Source organism: Suricata suricatta, chromosome 10, assembly GCF_006229205.1.
Source record: "Suricata suricatta isolate VVHF042 chromosome 10, meerkat_22Aug2017_6uvM2_HiC, whole genome shotgun sequence".
NCBI classification, from domain to species: Eukaryota; Metazoa; Chordata; class Mammalia; order Carnivora; family Herpestidae; genus Suricata; species Suricata suricatta.
Genome location: NC_043709.1, coordinates 3,180,058 through 3,200,770, shown reverse-complemented (window position 1 = coordinate 3,200,770; position 20,713 = coordinate 3,180,058). Strand labels below are relative to the sequence as shown.

The 20,713-nt window shown below is 53.8% G+C and overlaps 1 protein-coding gene across 2 annotated transcripts in view; it reads left to right on the top strand.

Moving 5' to 3' along the window:
* Positions 1 to 20,000, top strand: part of PPARA (peroxisome proliferator activated receptor alpha) — a 63,468-nt gene extending 43,468 nt beyond the window's left edge. For both annotated transcript variants that reach the window (XM_029953198.1, XM_029953197.1), the window contains 5 exons: positions 1,940 to 2,100; positions 3,699 to 3,837; positions 4,798 to 5,000; positions 10,476 to 10,923; positions 13,736 to 20,000. In XM_029953198.1, the coding sequence (XP_029809058.1) occupies positions 1,940 to 2,100; positions 3,699 to 3,837; positions 4,798 to 5,000; positions 10,476 to 10,923; positions 13,736 to 13,983 (1,199 nt within the window). In that variant the 3' untranslated portion in view covers positions 13,984 to 20,000. The remainder of the gene's footprint in view (positions 1 to 1,939; positions 2,101 to 3,698; positions 3,838 to 4,797; positions 5,001 to 10,475; positions 10,924 to 13,735) is intronic.
* Positions 20,001 to 20,713: the final 713 nt, after the last annotated feature.

Here is a 20,713-nt window from a genome sequence, read left to right as displayed (position 1 = left end):
TCTTTCTGCTTCCTATGTACTTTAAAATTTTTTTTAACGTTTATATATTTTTGAGAGACAGAGACAGACAGAGTGAGAGTTGGGGAAGGGCAAAGAGCAAGGGGGACAGAGGATCCGAAGCCAGCTCTGAGCTGTCAGCATAGAGCCCAACACAGGGCTCAAACTCATGGACCGTGAGACTGTGACCTCAGCTGAAGTCAGACACTTAACCAGCTGAGCCACCCAGGTGCCCCATGTATTTTTAAATTTTTTTAATTAGATGCCATACACCGAACTTAGTTCAAGATGGATGTTTCTGTATCCCCATAAATAGTTCTGACTTTTGTCCTGGGATACAGTTTCTTGGAAAACATTTGACCTTTCCAGCCTGTGTTAGATGGACTAACAGTATGGAGTCCACACATGTGCTAGCCCATGCGTACACACACGTGTATAAATATTTCTGTACGTAGCCATCTGGATCTCTGTTCGGCTTGAGCTCACACTGATGCCTGCAGCTCTAAACCATACCACATGGGTCATTCTGGCGCCTCTCGGCTGATCCACAGCTCACGCCCAGCATGAGGCCCGGTGCCCACACCACCGCCCCTTCAGTTCACTGCCCAGCTCCAGTCTACACAATGGCGGCATCGGGGTGGCTGGGCTCGTACCCCTGTGGGGGCCACTTTATCCGCCCATGCACCGTGCTCACACACAGCTCCTTTGCCTTCGGTCCCGTAGACACCACTGGTTTCCAGGGCTCCTAGGGTCACGTCTCCTCCACGCCTCTTTCAGGGCGGTCATTGCATACACACGTCACACAGTGAGACTGCTTGGTCCCATCCCCCTAAATGGTTCTTATTTATTTGCACACCTTAAGGCTCGCTCTGTACTGTAACGTTCAGTGCGCTTTGACAAACGCATAGCATCACGTCTTCACCACTGCATTTTCGTACGAACTGTTTCACCATCTCCAAAACACCCCGGTCTCACCTGTTCGAGCCCCCCAGCCCCCCTCCAGCAGCCACGAGTGAGCGTTCCTGTTGCTCCGCGTCCTCGCCAGCACTGAGTGTTGTCATCTGTTTTGTTTTGTTTTCATTTAAGCCAGACTAAAAGGCGCATGGTGACGTCTGTTTGTTCCGATTCGCAATTTCCTAACGACCAGGGACGTGGAGCATCTTTTCACGTGCTTCTTTGCTGCCTCTGTATCTTCTTCCGGGAGGTGTCTGTCCAGATATTTCCCCCAGTGTTTGAGCTGTTGGTTTTATTATTGTTGAGCTTTAACGCTCCTCCACGTGCCCTGGATCCAAGTCTTTGATTAGATGTGTGTTTTGCTAATATTTCCTCTGTATCTGTGGTCTCTTTTCATTGTGTGGCAGTGTCTTTTGGCGAGCAAAGAGAAATTTCTAATTTTAAGAAGGTCCGGGACACCCAGGTGGCTCAGTCAGTTAAGCGCCCGACTTCAGCTCAGGCTCTGTGCTGACAGCTCGGAGCCTGGAGCCTGCTTCTGATTCTGTGTTTCCATCTCTCTCTGCCCCTCCCCTGCTTGCACTCTGTCTCTGTCTCTCTCAAAAATAAACAACAAAAAAAAAGCTATTAAAAAAAGAAGAAAATCCAACTTATTATCTTTCATGGGTTTTGCTTTTGGCGTTGCCCACGTGGACTCTGATCCTGTATTCCGGTGTGATTTACTGCGTTAACAACTGCGGAAGTGCTGGGAGGGAAGCAAAGTAACAGACTGTGTGTGGGCCGCACCCGGTGTGGCTCAGGTGGCAGCTGGGTGTGGGGGTCCAGAACCGGGGACAGCCCCGCGGCACGAGCAGGTGCACCAGGGCCGGAGGCGGGGGTGGCCCAGGATGGGGGCGCCTCACCGAATACCTCACAGGCTGTCGTGCCCTCGAAAACCCAGTTTAGACACCGATGACGCACCTGGGGCACGTCTCCCCTCCTCTGTTCTCAGACACGCTCTCGCCAGCTCCGAGTCCCTCGTCGATCCCTTATCCAGCGGCTCCAGGCGGCTCTGATGAACGCTCCAGCGCAGCTCTGAACATCGAATGTAGAATCTGTGGGGACAAAGCCTCAGGCTATCATTACGGAGTTCACGCGTGTGAAGGCTGCAAGGTACGGGGGCCCCTGGCGGAGGGGAAGGTCCCTGCTCGGGGGCTGTGTGTGGTTCCTTTTACTTATTTATTTTGAGAGAGGAAAAGAGCAGGGAGGGGCAGAGAGAGACAGAGAGAGAATCCCAAGCAGGCCCTACGCTGTCAGCACAGAGCCCGACATGGGGCTTGAACTCACGAACCGTGAGATCAGGACCTGAGCTGAAATCAAGAGTCAGACGCTTAACCAACTAGGCCACCCAGGAGCCCCTGGTTCCTTTTACTTTTCTATACACAGATTTTCAGCATTACTAGAAAGATCTGCCAGAATACAGGGATAGGAAACAGACCCAAGTAAAAGAATTTCTATGTTCAGAGGGTCCGAGGCAGATTGCCGGACTGTACTCAGTAAATAAGCTAAAGAAGTGGGTTTGGAACAAAATAAACCACAGCAAGAAGGATCCCTTTGTTGGAGTCTGGACCCAGGAGCCCACTCGTTCTTTCAGGCCTCAGCGGGCCAGGGCGACAGTGGTCCTCACGGCCATCAGAAGGGGCCGGACCCCGACCATGCTGTTAGAACAGTGAATGTGTTCTCAGCTCTGGGGCTCTGTGTACACGATCCGCGGGGGTGTATTCATCCCAGCGTTTCATTACGGTCAGAAAGAGACAGGCCTTTCCTGGTGCGGGCGCCACCCACCTCCTTGAAACGCTGTCACAGCACCTGAGCCTGGGGTGACCTTGGAGGCCTGTGTCGCAGGAAGAAAAAGGGCTGTGTCCGCGGGGCCGGCTTGGCCTCTGACGACAGTTTGAATTCTCTCTTCAACCCCCGACGCGGCCCCGTGCGTCCTCTGGCCGTCCTGCTGCGCAGACCCAGACGGCCAGTTGAGTGAAGGCACCGGCCATCTGTCTGTTCCCTCCTGCTCCCCCAAGAAACTGCTGTCGCCTCTGTTGTGGCCCCCGGGACCTGCCCCAGCGGAAATATGCAGGAAGGAGGGGGAGACAGAGAAAGAACCAAAGCAAATACCCAGACGCCTTCCCCAGCCTTCTGACCATGCACCTGTAAGGAGGCCACTGGCCACGTGGCCCTTTCTGCGGGGCCGCACCCACGTTCCTTCCATTTCGTTGTTCTACGGAGTCGATCGCGAAGTTTTCTCTTACTGGCGAGAGTTTGAGATGCTTCGATAAAGCAAGAAAACTGCTTACAAACAGTCGGCTTCCTTTTGTTACGGTTTATGGTCACTGTTGTCTGGCAAGGAGTTGATACTGTCTTACACAACCGCCCGGGAAGGGTTTGGTCCCCAGCAAGGGTGATGGGTGGGACGGCGTGACGCTTGTCCCACCCGGAGCAGGACCGAGGAGCTCTGGGAGACCGCCCCTGCGTCTTCCCAAACCAGGTGACGACCTTCGGAAACTCAACTCGGCCGCATTTCCCTATTTTTCATTTTACGGGTAATGAAATTTTCGATTTGTGGTTTGTCCCCGTTACGTCAGACTTGTTAGAACTGTTCTACTCGTTCTAGTTCGTTCACAAAGGACAGTAAATGAGCACCAAGGGGCACGAGTAAGGCAGTGACACCGACTTGGCCGCGGCCCACGGTCGCTGACTGTGTCTCAACCCCCCAGGGCTTCTTCCGGAGGACCGTCCGACTAAAGCTGGCATATGACAAATGTGACCGTGGCTGCAAGATCCAGAAAAAGAATCGGAATAAGTGCCAATACTGTCGTTTCCACAAGTGCCTTTCGGTTGGGATGTCCCATAACGGTAGGTAAAATTGTCTAGCGTCCCCTCCCCGCCCGGTGGTCGCAGCGGACGGTGTTTCCCACGAATGCGCTGCAGGACAGTTAGTGCGCAGGTCACTTTGCAACCAGAGCAGCCTGAGAAAGTAAAAGTCTCCCGTAGCCGGGCCTGAGCAGAGCACTTGGCGTTCCCGTCAGAGACTCCACACGTGAGACGGGACCGGAGATCCCCGCCGGGCGGCCGGATGGTCCCAGCGTCCGAATGGAGCCCGGGCCTTTGTGGGCCACCTTCCCACGCTGGGAATTTCATTATTTGGAATCATGCTCTAAGTTTAGAACACGCTGGTGAGGCCAGGAAGGTAAAGCTCAAATAGGTAGCTCCTAGTGGTGGCACGTCTGCCTTCTGGAAAAAGAAAAAGGGTGTTGTACGAACTCATTCTGGCAGTCCCTTCCCACTCCTTGACTTAGGGTCAGTTTTGGACCTGACGACAGTAAATGACCCCCAGCCGGTACTGTCGATGAAATGGGTAACGGTGTGGCCTTTTCCTTTCACCTTTTTGAATTTTAAAAAATTAATTAATTAAATTTTTTAAAAAATTTTTGAGAGACAGTGTGAACAGGGGAGGGACAGAAAGAGTCACAGAATCGGAAGCAGGCTCCAGGCTCTGAGCTGTCAGCACAGAGCCCGACGCGGGGCTCAAACCCACAAATCGTGAGATCGTGACCTGAGCCGAAGTCAGATGCTCAACCGACTGAGCCACCCAGGCGCCCCTCTTTTCAGCTTTTTTAAAAAACTCCATGACTTATGAAGGTTGAGTTTTATCTTCCTCGCTCCGAAGGAAGCTCCTGGCTGACATGGAGAGTGGGTCTTCACATGTGGATGAATTCACGGTGCAGACTCTCCGGCCGGCGGCCAGCGGCTGCGGTGGGCTGCGTTGCTCACCTCTGCTCGCTTCCCCTTCCCCTGTTTCTCAACCCACCTCAGCAATTCGTTTTGGACGGATGCCAAGGTCTGAAAAAGCAAAACTGAAAGCGGAAATTCTCACATGTGAACGTGACCCAGTAGATGCTGAAACGGCGGATCTGAAATCCCTCGCCAAGGGAATTTATGAGGCCTACCTCAAGAGCTTCAACATGAATAAGGTCAAGGCTCGGGTCATCCTGGCGGGGAAAGCCAACAACAACCCGGTAGGTGGCCCCGCGGCTGGTTGCTGTCCAGCCTGAAGTGTTCCCCTGGTGACATGTGAGCTGGAGTCCCACGGGGCGGGGGGCTGAGGAAACAGGTGTTTACCGCTGAGGCGCGAGTCCCCGGATGGCAGCGTGTGTTCAGAGACGGGAGGCAGCTTAACAGCAGTTTATGGGTTCGCTGCACCTCAGAGCTCCTAGAAACCAAGTCATTACAACAACTAATTAATTCACACACACACACACACACACACACACACACACACACACACACCTGGTTCAGAGCTTAGGGGCATTTCTTTTTTTTTTTATTTTTTTAATGTTTTATTTATTTTTGGAGCGGGGAGGGGCAGAGAGAGAGGGGGAGACACAGAATCTGAAGCAGGCTCCAGGCTCTGAGCTGTCAGCACAGAGGCTAATGTGGGGCTCGAACCCATGAACGTGAGGTCATGACCTGAGCTGAAGTCAGAGGCTCAACCGACTGAGCCACCCAGGCGCCCCCTAGGGGCATTTCTTAAGTGCATTATTTTTTAATCTCTATTTTAATGGTGGAAAATGAAAGCGTTTTCTTTCATCCAACTTGTGTTCTTTTTTATTATTATGTTTATTTATTTATTTTGAGAGACAGAGAGAATCCCAAGCAGGCTTCGTACTGTCAGTGCAGAGCTGACGAATCATGAGATCATGGCCTGAACTGTTATCGACAGTCAGATGCTTAACTTCCTGAGCGACCCAGGTGCCCCCCAACGTGCATTCTCTGTCCTTCCCCTAAAACTCCTCCCTCTTCTCCGATCACCCATCCCCCTCCATCCGCTTGTTTCTTCTCTGAAAAGTCAAGGTTATCTCTGGGCTTAGAAAGGGCTGTTCATTTACAGAAATTCTATTGTCTGCTCTGGACAGTTCCAGAACTTTTCTGTAACACCTCCTTCACTTTACCTCCTGTCCCCCACCCCGCGGGCAGCTCAGTCTCCGTCACAGAACTAATCTCCGGGCTACTTCAAAGAGAAGCAGGCCGAGGTTGGCTGATGAAGATATTTTGCCTTTTTCCTTCGAGCATGGTGAGACAGGTTTAATTTGCGCTAACGACTAGCTGAAAGCGATCCCAATCGGGAATTACAAGCTGGAAATTTTAGTCACAGGAAAACGAAGTGTTTCACAAGCTACTTACTTTCATGAACAAACCAAACCTCTCTTTGACCAAGTCTTTTATTCTTCAGTGACGTTCTCCCATTAAATCGGCTGAGACATTCCCGAAGGGCTCCGGCAAGCTCTATTAAATTGGCCAAGCCACAGCCGTGCTGGGAGGCCCCAGTGACCTGTATACATTACATGCTTTCTGGATCACAAGGGAGAGAGCCACGGACGTTTTCTCTCCCGGAAATGATCAGAACGGCCCCGGCTTAGAAGCGCCAACAATTCTGATCTCCGAGATCTTCTGTTGGTCTCTTGGGTTTTTAGAATGTAAAGGGAACTTAAAAGTCATCTTCACTCTTAACCAAACGCTCGTTAATATTAATTTCCATCCCGCGCAGTATCCTGGGATCCTTCCCACTGAGATCCACACGCCTTTGGAGGAGCCCGCGCGGGCGGCCCATGCTGAGGCCATCTGGGCGGTTCCTCTCCGGGAGGAACCTGTATTTTCATCTTAAGGAAATAAATAACAGACTTGAAGTCTGGGCTGGGGCTTCACGGTACAGGGGAAAGGGAATTCGGCGAACTGCCAGGGGGCGCGTGCCTGCCCCTGCCCCCGCACCCCTGCACCAGAGTGCAGGGTCACAGTCTGAAAGGCAGCGTGCCGGGGTCTGCTGCTCACGGCCGGCCGTGATCCTGTGACCGCGGTGTCTACGCGGGGCCGGACCGCTTCCCACCCCGGGCTCTCCTCTGTCACCTCCCCCCTCCACCCGGCCCAGTGGGACGCTTCCTGGGAATTAGAGCCCCCAGTGCAGGGCACAGGCCCTAAAAAGGCCTGTAGTAGACCGGGGACTAGTTAGGAGGCTGGATGGACCAGGAGGGGGTGCGGGGGTGGGGGAGGGGTGCAGAGGGTGCTGAGCCCAGGAAGGGGGCCGAGGAAGCATGGAGATTCCATGGCTTTGGGGAAAGATGGGCCTCAGCTGAAGGCAGGGGGGCTGGCGGGGATCACGAACGTCTCCGTCTGCACCGGGGCCTGGTTCCAGCCCCTGGGGAGTCAGGACCAGAGGCCAGAACACGACCAGGGCCCTCAGTTACCTGGTCCCACCTGGTCCGGTCGCTCGCTGCCCTTCAATGCGAGAGTGACAGGGACAGAAGCTGAGGCGCAGAGGGAACACCGGTGCCATCCGAATTTGGCTTCCAAAAGACACGCTTTTCAACAGTGTCCTGAAAAGGTTCGTGTGCTAACGTGGCAGGTGCTGAGAATGTTGCAAGAAGATGGCGACGAGCGCTGAGGTTGGTGCCTTCCGTGATGTCTGCGCCCAAGGGCGCGTGCGCGTGCGTGTGCGAGGACCGCCCCCAAGGGCGCGTGCGTGTGCGAGGACCGCCCTCAAGGGCGCGTGCGTGTGCGAGGGCCGCCCCCAAGAGCGCGTCTGTGTGCGAGGGCCGCCCCCAAGGGTGCAGTTCCCGAGCGAGGACCACCCCCAAGGCCGCCGGCCGTGTGCGAGGTCCGCCCCCAAGGGCGCCGTCCCCGTGCGAGGTCCGCCCCCAAGGGCGCCATCCCCGTGCGAGGTCCGCCCCCAAGAGCGCGTCTGCGTGCGAGGTCCGCCCCCAAGGGTGCGGTTCCCGAGCGAGGTCCACCCCCAAGGCCGCCGGCCGTGTGCGAGGTCCGCCCCCAAGGGCGCCGTCCCCGTGCGAGGTCCGCCCCCAAGGGCGCGTGCATGTGCGAGGTCCGCTCCCAAGGGTGCGGTTCCCGAGCGAGGTCCGCCCCCAAGGGCGTCGGCCGTGTGCGAGGGCCGCCCCCAAGGGTGAGGTTCCCAAGCGAGGTCCGCTCCCAAGGGCGCCGTCCCCAGTCGCGCACGCGCGCGCACACGCGCATACACCCACATGTGCGCACACACAGGTGCACACCAGCCCTTGCTCCAGCTCACTTCTGGCTTCAAAGGCCGTTACACTTCTGAAAACTAGGGGAGGGCGTTCAGTTAACCAAAACACAATTTTTTAGCACCGCTATTCCAACTTGAACAATTCAAGGTACAAGGCAACTGTAATGCAGTCCGACTGCTACCTTGTGACAGGACATACACCGCACAACTTTCTTTTTCTTTTAAAAATTTTAAGTGATTATTTTTGAGAGAGAGAGAAAGACTGAGTGGGGCAGGGGCAGAGAGAGAGGGAGACTCAGAATCCACAGCAGGCTCCAGGCTCCGCGCTGTCCGGGCAGAGCCCAGGGCAGGGCTCCAACCCACCAGCTGCGGTCCGTTCGGATCATGACCTGAGCCCAAGTAGGACGCTTAACTGACTGAGCCCCCCAGGAACCCCTACAACTTTCTTAATTCAAACGTTTCTCTCAAAGATCCCATGTTGCCCACAATTGTCAGGGATTATCTTTAGAGTCTTTGAATGTCACCAGTTATGGGAAATCTTCATCCTCTAAGAACATCATTGATTTTTAGACAAAATCATGAGTCAGCAGCCAGGCTGATGCAAACTGCGGGGGATAGTAACAGAGTCAGGTGTCTTGTCCGCGAAGAATAAATGAAGCAAGGGAACTAATTTTTAACCTGTGGCTGAGAATCGATTCTAACACTAGTTGTTGTTGTTGTTGTTTTATGTTTATGTAGTTTTGAGAGAGAGCATGAGCAGGGGAGGGGCGGGGGGGGGTTACAGAGGATCTGAAGCAGGCTCTGCACTGGCAGCCATGAGCTTGATGTTGGGCTTGAACTCACAGACCGTGAGAGCATGACCTGAACAAAAGTCGGGGGTCAACCGACTGAGCTCCCCCAGTGCCCCGATAACTCACCTTTGTGAATCACCCACCAAATGGGGAGCCTGGTGGCTCAGTCAGTTGAGCGTCCAACTTCGGCTTAAGTCATGGATCTTGTAGTTTGTGAGTTCAAGCCCCACATTGGGCTCTCTGCGGTTTGCACAGAGCCTGCTTTAGATCTTCTGTCCTTCTCTCTCTGCCCGTAGCTTGGGCTCTCTCAAAATTAAATAAAGCATTTTTAAAAGTTTTTTTCAGAAACACTCCCTTGTATTGCTCTAATGCATCTATCAGCCTTGCTTCTGGAACAACAGCACCCCACAGGTGCCCTGAAGGGGGTTTTGCCGTGTGCTTTCTCCAGATGCTCTTGGGGGCCCAGGAGCAGGAGACACGTCATACCACAGGTCCAGATGCAATGTCAGTGACATGTTCTGCCCATTGGCAGAGTGAGTCTTAAAATCACAAGCTGCCTATGCGTTCTGTGTTGATATACCCCAGGAGGAATCGAAAATAACGCTTCGGGCCGCCCCAGGGCTGGTCTGCGGAGCACATTACAAATCACAGGGGTCCCGGTGAGACCATCATTTCTTCTGCTCTGCACACAGATCTGGTGTACATTTTGGCCAGCAGCACAGAACGTGCATGTCCGATCTCTTGTGCCCCCCAGATGTATAAATACCCTTCTGGGCATGTGGCTTCAAATACAGCCAGCCGTCTTTTCTTCCCTCCATCGGTCCTCAGAAGTGGCAGGACCGGTGGGCTTGGAGGCAAACGGGATGGCAGCATACCACGGGGATTTGGCCCACGCAGAACAGAGCACTCGTGTGTAGATTTCAGTCGTATGCACAGGGAAATGAGGGTTCTTCGAGATTTTTCCCAGTTTCTCCCCAAGGAGCAAGGACTTAACAACGCTTGTTTGCTCATTGCGGCGCAAATGCCGACTTTCTGAGTTTTACCTATTCCGTGTCAAGTTACTCACTTAGCCGTGTTAGGTAACGATGGTTGTCTCCAATGTTCATAAAATGGTAAAATTAAGAATTATTATAGGATGAGCGAAATCGGGGAAGAAGATCGAGAGGCACACATTTGCAGTTAAAAATTAAAAAGCCGGGGAGAGGTAAAGTGCAGCACGGGGACTGTGGTCAGGAACAGTGTCGCCACGTCCGGCTATGACGCTCGTCGTGGTGAACACGGCATCATGTGTGCACCTGTCGGACCACCACGTCACACTCCTGAAACTAAGGTGACACTGTGTGTCAGCTGCACCTCCATGATGAAAGTTCAAAGGTACTGTGATTAGGGCTTTGCGAACCTTCTGTTGGTAGCTTTCCTGCCCAAATCAGGGCGTCCTGTTCACAGCAATAGGAGCTCCACCCAGTGTCAGGCAGTGATGATTTTCACCATCGCACTGATTCATATCGTTAGTTCTCTGGGTGCGTCTTCGTGTCCCCGATTTGTTTTGAGGTCGCCGAAGGATGAAGACTTCTCCACGGGTGACCTGGGGACCGCAGCTGCCCGTCAGCTCGCTGATGACCAAGAGGACTGCCGATCGCCAGGGGACTGACGTTTTCTGTGTTTCTTGGCAGCCCTTTATCATACACGACATGGAGACACTGTGTATGGCCGAGAAGACTCTGGTGGCCAAGCTGGTGGCCAATGGCATCCAGAACAAGGAGGCAGAAGTCCGCATCTTCCACTGCTGCCAGTGCATGTCCGTGGAGACGGTCACGGAGCTCACGGAGTTTGCCAAGTCCATCCCCGGCTTTGCAAACTTGGACTTGAATGACCAAGTCACTTTGCTGAAATACGGGGTCTACGAGGCCATATTCGCGATGCTGTCTTCCGTGATGAATAAAGATGGGATGCTGGTGGCGTATGGAAATGGCTTCATAACCCGAGAGTTCCTGAAGAGCCTAAGGAAACCGTTCTGTGACATCATGGAGCCTAAGTTCGACTTTGCGATGAAGTTCAACGCGCTGGAGCTGGATGACAGCGACATTTCCCTTTTCGTGGCTGCTATAATTTGCTGTGGAGGTAAGCTGTCGACTTGACCCGGTGCCATGCCACCTGTGGCCTCCTGTCCTGAAGGACAACCGTAAAAACGGTATGTGTGTGAGTTGGGCACAGCGGGGTGCGCACTGGCTGGCGGGAGGGTGTCTGAGCCCCTGTGTCGCCCCTGATGACACTTAAGTGAGAATGACATCTCATTGTATCATATTAGAGCATATGTTAACATATGCAAATACACAGGGGCGCCTGGGGGGCTCAGGCGGTTGAGCGTCCGACTTCGCTCAGGTCAGATCTCACAGTTCGTGGGTTCGAGCCCCGCGTTGGGCTCTGTGCTGACGGCTCAGAGCCTGGAGCCTGTTTTGGACTCTGTGTCTCCCTCTCTTTCTGCCCCTCCCCCGCTCATGGTCTGTCTGTCTCTCTCTCTCAAAAATAACATTAAAAAAATTTTTTAATACACAAATACTTATTTGTACATTATATAAACATGTCGTATTCATAATTATAATGCTATTACATAAGTCTATTTCTAATTATAATATAAACATACCAAATACAATGTATTAGGTATAATGGTAACAGAATTTGATCTGATGTATCTCACATCTAATACATCTCAGATAGAATTATGTACAATTTACAGTGTCCACTATTACTATTCCATAATTCTGTTAGCACAGGATTATGTCCACATTGCAGGCGGTAGTGTATCTGCCGTCTCGATGTGGGCACAGTTTTGTTCACTGCTGGTTCACGCTGTTCCGCAGTGAAAAATATCTACAGCCAACTGGTAGGTTGCAGTTGCCTTGCCAAGGACGTGGGTCCCGGGGAAGGAAAACCTGGGCTTTCACGGGCTCTGTGGCTCCCAGAATCTTGGCTCTGGGTCCTGTTCCTTTAAATAAACTCTGTCCTGGTAAAACAAGGTCCTCCCTGCACTGTAAACTCGGCTGACCTTACCCGGCCTGGGGGGACCGATGGACAGCCGCCCCTGCACTGCGCCAGAGACTGCTCCGCCCCCAGGTCCCCTAGCGCATGGAGCTGAGGCGGGTGGGCGGCAACCACCCCCGCAGCCCCTGCTCCCATCCGGCCGCGCACCGTCAGGCGGAGGGAGTCCTCGCGCTCCGGCAGAACACGCAAAATGGCAAAACAGTTGTACGTAATCTACCGCTGCCCTTGGGATGCTCAAGATGGAGTGTTGTGGGTGGGGCGCCTGGGCGGCTCCTCAGTTGAGCGTCCCACTTCGGCTCAGGTCATGATCTCAGTTCGTGGGTTCGGGCCCGCATCGGGCTCTGTGCTGACAGCCTGGAGCCTGGAGCTGCTTCTGATTCTGTGTCTGTCTGTCTGTCTCTCTCTCTCTGCCCCTCCCCACTTGCGCTTTGTCTCTCTCAAAAATAAACAAAATATTTTAAAAAAAAGTTGAAGCGTCGTAGGTGAAAAGTGACGGCGCAAGTATTTTTATGTAGTGTGACCACCATTTCCTAAAAGAAATTATAATCCTCTATCAATCCTGTATATAGAAAAGTGTTGGGCGCCTGGGGGGCTCAGTCGGTTAGGCGTCCGACTTCAGATCAGGTCAGATCTCACGTTCGTGGGTTCGAGCCCCGCGTCGGGCTCTGTGCTGACAGCTAGCTCAGAGCCTGGAGCCTGCTTCCTGTTCTGTGTCTCCTTCTCTCTCTGCCCCTCCCCCTCTCATGCTCTGTCTCTCTCTGTATCAAAAATAAAGAAAACATTAAAAAAAAAGTTTAAAAAGAAAAAAAGAAAAGTGTCTGCTGAGACATCCATTAAACATGTATGATGCATTCAACCTTATGAGGGGGTTCAATTTGTTGTTTTAAATCTCTCCTTAAAAAGTTAATAATTGTATTTGTTCTATAACCAAAAAGAAAAAAACCCACATCCTTAACAACACGTTTAAAAATGCTAGTAAGGAGTGGGGCACTGCCTGTGGGACAGGGGTGGGGGCGGGGAACTTTCTGGAGCAAAGCAGGACACATGTTCTCAGAGGGGCCCCGGAAGTCTGGCGATGGGGCCACGCTACGGGGGAGGCACCTGCTGTGATCTCACACCTCGCCCCTCTGCCTCCCGGCAGCATCTGGTCCAGTCAGCGCCTGCCCTCCACTCACATCTCACACCACTTTCTATTCAGCTGATTCATAGCAGAAGACTCGTGTCCGTACCACAAAACCCCCTCTTAAACAATCACGCTCCTTAAATGGTGGCGGAAAACTTGAGACCAAATATGCAGTGTTCGCTCGGGAAGAAGAATTTCATTTCCTTTTCTGCAGCACTGGTTGTTTCTGGCATCGTCAGAATGTGCAGTTCTCCTAGTGTTCTGGGGCTCTTCCCCTGACCGGTGCGATCAGGTAAATCCAAAAGGAAAGGGCCACGCTGTGAGGTAGCTGGTCAAGTTAAGGCAGTATAAATACTTAGGGCCGAGTATTTGTCCTGTCTGCCCCTGCTGGACCCAGTGACTCTGGAAGAATCTAGTTCTGTCTTCCAGCTGAGTCGGCATTATTGAAAAGCAGGCAGTATAAGAAAGAAACATCAGGAGCACCTGGGGGCTCAGTTGAGCGTCCGACTTCGGCTCAGGTCATGATCTCGCTGTTCGTGAGTTCGAGCCCTGTGCTGACAGCTCAGAGCTTAGAGCCTGCTCCTGATTGTGTCTCCCTCTCTCTCTCTGCCCCTCCCCTGCTCATGCTTTCTCTCTCTCTCTCTCTCAAAAAAAAAACACTAACAACATTTAAAAAGTCGCATAAAATAAGGAGGTTTGCCCTCCCACGCTGAGGCAGGCACTAACCCAGTGATGATCACACCCCCCTCTGCTTTCTTTCGAGGATAGATCGGCCAGGCCTTCTAAACGTGGGACACATTGAAAAGATGCAGGAGGGCATCGTGCACGTGCTCAGACTCCACCTGCAGAGCAACCATCCGGACAACGCCTTCCTCTTCCCAAAACTCCTTCAAAAATTGGCAGACCTCCGGCAGCTTGTCACCGAGCACGCGCAGCTGGTGCAGGTCATCAAGAAGACCGAGTCTGACGCGGCCCTGCACCCGCTGCTGCAGGAAATCTACAGGGACATGTACTGACGGCCTCGGGGCGGGCGGCGGAATAACGGCTGTCCGAGGGCCTGTCCCAGTCACCAGCACTGCAGGGTGAGAAACGGGAGCAATACCCACTTTGCACAAATTCCACCATTTTCACCTTAGAGAATGGGATGAACGAGCCCTAGGTAACCGGAACGCTAGTCCATGTTCCTTCCTTCCTTCCTGTCTGTCTTTTCTTCCTTCCTTTCTTTTTTCTACGCCAGTACTACTCAGAGTGTGCAAAGTACTGATAAGCTGGTGATGAGTAGCTCACATGCAGTTCTTGGGAAATCAAGGGAATGATGCTCGGCGGTCTGATTCTAACCTGCCCGGTGTTAATCAGTGCAGATTTCTTTATGTCACATTAGCAATTGCCTGTTGTATTAACTGGTGACCTTGAAATACGGGGTTGGGCTCTTCTTTTTGCTACCTTTTCACTGTGCTCATGTATCGTTTGAAAACTAATCAGTTTTAACTTTTATAATCCTATAAATCTAGAGGAATCCAAAGGTTAGGTATTTAAAACACGGCAAGATATTTATTGGGAAGGTGTTAATTCTGTGTCCCGTGTCTGAGGAAGGACGACATGCTGGTTTTTCATCGGAGGATTTAAACTTTCTGAGAATGTGATAAGCTGTCAGGATGCCACGGCCGGTCGGTTTTTCGCTGTCTCTGTGGTTGTAACTAGTCCGCAGGAAAGGCCTGTTTCCAGGTCTGTGTAGACGATCCCAGGAACCCACGTCTCAAGCCTGCCCCTGGGCGTGACGGCCTGCCCACGTCGAGCGGACATCTGTGGTCAGCAGGAGCACGGCACACGGAAAGCGTGTCAGGCTCTCTGTCCCTCTGACCTGTTTCCAAATCGGAACCGACAGAGCCAGGTTGCCTGGGGGCCACGGAAGCATCTTCAGTGACTGTCCGTCCATGTTCCTCTGAGCCCCGTGTGTCCAAGCAGCTCCTTGGACTTTTCCTGTGCCGCTTTTTCAAATGCACAGCTCTAGTTTTGTAACCCCTGGTGGTAGCGACCGCTCCTGGAGCAGAGGAGGCAAACACGGGAGACGCTGGAGGCGCTGGAGAGTGAGCAGGGCGGCCAGAGTCCTCCACGTGGCCGCTTCCCCAACATCTAAAGGACTAGTTCAGCCTTAAAGATCATTTCTCAGCCTTGGTCTGGTTAGGAATGTGGTGTTGATCGTGGTTTTCGTCCAGAACATACGGACCTGGAAAGACTCTCTCTCTCTGTCCGCCATGGAAGTTGAACGTTGGAGAATGTGCGGCAGCCCCCGCCCTCCAAGCCAGGCCGGGCTGGGCCTGCCAGGGCTGACGCTTCCACCGGGGGCAGGAGCTGTCACCGGCCACCTCTCCCCCCAGCAGCACGTGGGACCTGGCTGTGGCCTCAGGTCCCCTCCCACTCTGTCTTTTGAAAACGTGGCTTAGAAGGCTGATGCTATTTGCTGTTGGAAGAATGCTCGGGATTGAAATCGATCAAGTTCCTAAGATCGGGATCCTGGAAATGCAACCGCAGAGCTCAGGCGAAATTTCAGCTGGGACCGGCCAATGCTACACCGGCGCATCCTGTTCAGAGTTAAACCTGAGTGGAATTTTTCATTTTGTGGAACGATCCAATTAAACGATCTGTTGGAAGCAAGTAGGAGTATTTCCACAGATGAATGACACCTGTCAGGAGGTTATCGGAAATCAGAAGGCAGCTGAGCGTCGGGTCGGAGGGCGCGTCTGCGTCCTGCCCCAGGACGGGGCGCCCCAGACCTGTGGGGCTGGAGGGCCGTGGCCCGTCCACGGGTGCGGGGACAGACGCTGCGTTCCGATGCCAAGTCCTTACTGCTCTGTTGACCACCGGCCTCTCTTCTGTGTGGCCCAGGTGGATGCCGTTCACGGACGTGGCCTCAGAAAGTCACCCTTTCAGAAAAGTTGCTCACACTGTCTCTATATTTTCATGAAACTTGTTCTCACAAGCTCCTTAGTTCATGCATCCCGCAGGGACAGGCTGACGGAGGCACAGGCACTGCGCTCCTGGTGTTGGCCAGCATGTGGCGCTCCTGGGGCCCAGCCAGCCGCCCGGCCAGGTTCCCGGTGAGGCCACAGATGAGGCCCCAGGGAGCTCAGCTGGAGAGCCACTTGAATTTATTCATGTTTATCACATATTCCCGGCCGTTGTACCTAATAGTCACTAATTGCCACTCAGAATACTTTGGGTCACCTAATCAAAGATTTCTCAGACCACGGAAAGTCAGACAGGGACGAATTATTCACTAGTTCAAAATACCATTTCCAGAGGGACTATGTAGGGTGTGTGTAGTGCCCGCGGGGCTTCAGCATGAGGTACGGTGGATGGCACCGAACAGGCTCGAGGAGCCTCAAGCCGGAGCCTGGAGCCCCTCCTCCACTGGGCAGTCGGCCCGCGGGGCAGCTCCCTCTACTCCCCTCTTCACCAAGTCACTGTGCGGAGCCACAAGTGCCAAACGCCCGGGGACCACAGGATACGGACAGCCTTTGTGTGCAGGGCTGACGGGACGGGTCCTGAGCCCGGGGGCCACCCCGACCTCTCCACCCGGTCCCCCCAGCGTCCCTCCTCTTCTGCCGCCTGGGCGTGCCCACTGGGCGTCCGGCACCCTGAATTCTGCTCCTGCCACCCTGAGGGCTGCACATGCCCCTGGCCCTTGGGTGAGGCCCAGTGTCATCAATGCCAAGGTGCTGCCAAGTGCACCAGGGACGGCCAGAGAGCGGGTCCGTCCTTCCCGCCTCGCTCTCGGGTTCCCTGCCGCCTTCCTGGGACTCTCGGAGGAGATGCAGCGAAAGCGGCTTCCTAAGGAGCACGTGTGCGTCTCCGGGTGCCAGTGCGGAGCCCAGGAGGAGAAGCGCGGTGCGCAGGCGTCCCCCAGCGCCCACGAGCGCTGCCCTGCGGCCGGCTCTTCTGGTTCTCCACGCAGGACGCTTCTCTCCGGCTTCCGGACGCATGGCTTACTCTGGGCCTTCTAGAAGAACTGTGAGGAGACGAGCGGCCTCAGGGGCCGAGGGGCAGCCCCAGGACTGGGCCGCGCCCCACGATCTGAGCCGACGCTGGAGGCACACGCAGCACCCTTGGTTTAATGTCTGCTGAGAAGCAAACTGTCGATTTAGCCACTACTGGGTCCCCGAGCCCACTTGGTAACATCTACCTCAGGGAGATGCGTCAAAGGCACTGTTAACATTAAGGTACAGAAAACACGGGGGTCCTTCTGGTACATGTGGAGTCACCCCCCCCTCCCTTTGCTGGGCTGCGCACGGAGAAATGGAAGGTTATAGGACTAAGGACACTTCTGTTGTTTTAAGGGAGCCTCGGAGATACCCGTGGGCAGAAGTTGCTGCCCCTGTTTAGCGGGACTGATTTGAACATGACCCGGCTCTGGGAGATGTGACCACGGTCACTGCCGGCGCTGACCTGCCCCGCTGAGGGCCTCCCCTCCACCTCCGCCGAGCCTGCTGTCCGCATACGCCTAGTCAGAGAGACCCCTCCAGACGTGGGGCAGAGGGGGTCCCTCCAAGCAACCTGGCTGGGCCGTGACTGTTGCAGGGTGCACCCCAGCACGTGCACCTGTGCCCCTGTGCTGACTCTGGGCTTCTCCTGCCTCTCGCTCCCTTCTGCAAACCACAGTGGCACCGAGCACATCTGAGACCTAGCCGTCAGATATGTGATGGTTTTCCTGTCTTGATCCAGTGGCCACACTTGTCTTTGGAATGTCTTACGAACTCCTGTTTAAATAGTCAGCCTTACCTGGGAGCGCTGGACTTGGTTGAGACTGACTACACCACTGTCCCGGCCCGACGTGGGACGCCCCCAGGCACCCTGGGGAAGCCCGCCGCCTCCCAAGTGCCTCTTCCCCCCGTGCGGCCTTTCAAAGCACAGGTCCCACTAGGCAAACGTCGCAGGCTCACGGCCCGCCGCCTACGGCATGGACCTTTACCACCCTTAAAGCAGGCTCCTGGGCCTCCGGCTGGGGGGGCTCCCAGCCGGCCCCTGGCCTCTCCACCCTTCAGTCTGAAACAAGAGAAGTACAACGGTTTACCACCCACCGCAGGAAGTGGGGGTGACCGTACCCTGTGGTCCAGCTGACGGACAAACAGCCACGCCCTTTCGGAACTCTGCGGACCAGAACAGACCGGACTGCATCCACGTTCAGTGGCTCACCTTGACTGGAGCGACAGAACGTCAAGGACTCCGGTGGCCCCTTAGCTGTTAAATGCGTTATTTGCAAAAACAAAAACACTAAGGAACAGAACTTTTTTTTTCTTTACATCGGAGATAGTGATAAGTCCTGGGTCAGGTTTTTTCATTTAAAATGTTTGCTAGTTTAGGTCAGATGTGAAAAGCTTCCCCATAGGCTCCTCCAGAGAAGGGACTCCACCAGCCACCCCCTCCCTTACCCTCCTCTCCCAACAACTAACCTTCATTAATACAATCAGCCACAGTATCACACAAACCATCACAGGACGCGCCCTCCACCCTGAGCCCTGCCTCCGAGGGCGAGGGGAGCCCCAAGGTGGGGGCTTTCGGGCCACTGAGCCTCCTGGCCCAGAGGGGGTGCCCTGGCCTCTGCATGGCCTCCACAAAGCAGGGAGCTCACGCTTCAGGCCCAGAAGACAAGGGAGTGACCAATCTTTTCAGGGTAAAATCATTCACTTTTGGGAAATGTCTTCTCCTTTTAAAAAGCACAGATGGTCTATCCCTTTTTTTCAGGCCTCAAGAAAAATCGTACCTCACAAAAGATGAGTACCACTCAACACCCCTGTCAGTAAGACTACAGTGTTTGCATTATCATTGTTTTTTCTACATCATATGGTAAAAAGAAACATGTTCATAGCTATATCTTAAAAACTGTGATTCAAGTTTTTTAAAAACCTTGCATAAATATTTTGCTAACTTTTAATCACGCATTTAGTAACAAAGATTTGGAATCTTTTGAAATCAGTATTAGTTGACACGCATGCTTAGCAGCCTGGCCCTTGGACCCCACTGGAAACACGAGGCCGGACCACAACAGCTGGAGTACAATCGCGCACGCGCACACCCCTTGTCATCTCTTCCGAGCTGCGCGGAACTTCCCGCGTAATTCCGCTCCTTCGTCATACTTCTCACGCGTGAAGCCCGAGCGAGCGGACCTTCCCCACCTCTGCGAGCAAGGCTGCCACAGACCCAGGGCACACGTCGCTTGCTCCTGGCAGCAGCGCCCACCGAAGACCTGGACTAATCCTGGGCAGTAAGTGTTCTTCAGGGAATTACCACCTGTGGGTTTTTACCAAAGAACTTGGGTAGTTTGAGATATTCTGATGGGACATGGGCGCCAGCTGGCTCTCTGGCAACGCCCAGACGGGCCAGCCCGGAGCAGGAGCAGAAACTACAGACCCCACAGCGCTCCCGGGTGTCGTTTTCAGTGCCTTGGCAAAACTTGGGGTGTGCCTGCGCCCCCCACCCGCCACCCCACCTGCCCCCGGGAGCCACAGGGCCTTCTACCAGAAGCCGAGGGAGTGACCCACACACGTCAGCACATCCGATGGGTGCGCTTCCCAAAGTGAGACCGAGCTTGGTTTCTTGGTGTTTAACGTTCCCGTTCTTAGGTGCCTTATGCTCCCCAAGTATTCAGGGACGGACAGAGCCCTTGTCTTAGTAGTAAACAGGAGAGTTCCAAAGCTGGTCCTTCAGAGCAGGTTCTGGTGTCCTCTCTCTGGCTCTGGGCCTCAGGGAGCAGGGGTGTGCAGAGAAAAGCAAAGGTAATCTTCCTTGTCACGTTAATGATAGTGGTTCCAAGCAATTAGAAAAGGGCTATAAAATAATTCTTAAAAATCTTTGGTCGCCTTCTTTTTTCCTGCTCGGAGATTAAACTGATCACGCACATTGATTTATATCCTGAGTTTGTGGGCGCGTACAGGTTTGGAAGGTCCTACTGTCAGACTGATGAATGTAAGGAGCTAATTCAGGGTACAGCACTGCCTTAATGGTTTAAAAAGAATAAAACTATTTTTAAAAATTACTTGGTGAGTTTTGAGTGATGCTGTGGGGTGAACATTTAGCTTGAAAATCGCCGGCGGTGGCGTCCGCCCTCAGCCAGGTAGGGCCCCCACCCCACCCGCACGGGGGTGTCCGTCAGCGGACAGAATGGCCCCAGAACAGTGTGGCCCCGAGATGACAGCCATTTGTGGGACCTAACATGATGCAGGGGAGCAGCTGAACTAAAACCCAGTGCACACACCAGCCAACAGAAGCTCTTTATGCATTCTCTCCTCAAAGGCATGTCTGACACGCCCCCCTCCGCCCATAAGCAGAACTTACTAGCCGCCCTCAGAACGAGGCTGAGTGTGTCCCGGCCCGGGGGAGGGGGAGCGGGGTGCCCGCGGGGGAGGGGTGCCCCAGGGCAGCCCCCAGTCCACTGAGAGGTGGTGCTGAGTTCCAGAAGTTTCGAGAGCTGAATGAGGGAAGGGAAGGCAAGAAGGCATTCCTGTCCCTGTGACTGGAGGCAGAGCCTGAGGGGACAGAAAAGTCCGGAAGGGGCAACACCCACCCCCACCCCCACACCAGACTCGGAGTGCTGCGAACAGCTGCCTCACAAATGTTTCAGGGGAAGGATTACTTTCCAGAACGTTAACTGGTTCTCTGGGTTTTTAATTATAAATCTAACACATGATCGAGATTCAAAACACTTGCTAAGCATCACAAGGATGGGAAGTGAAATCCTACTGTCCCCAG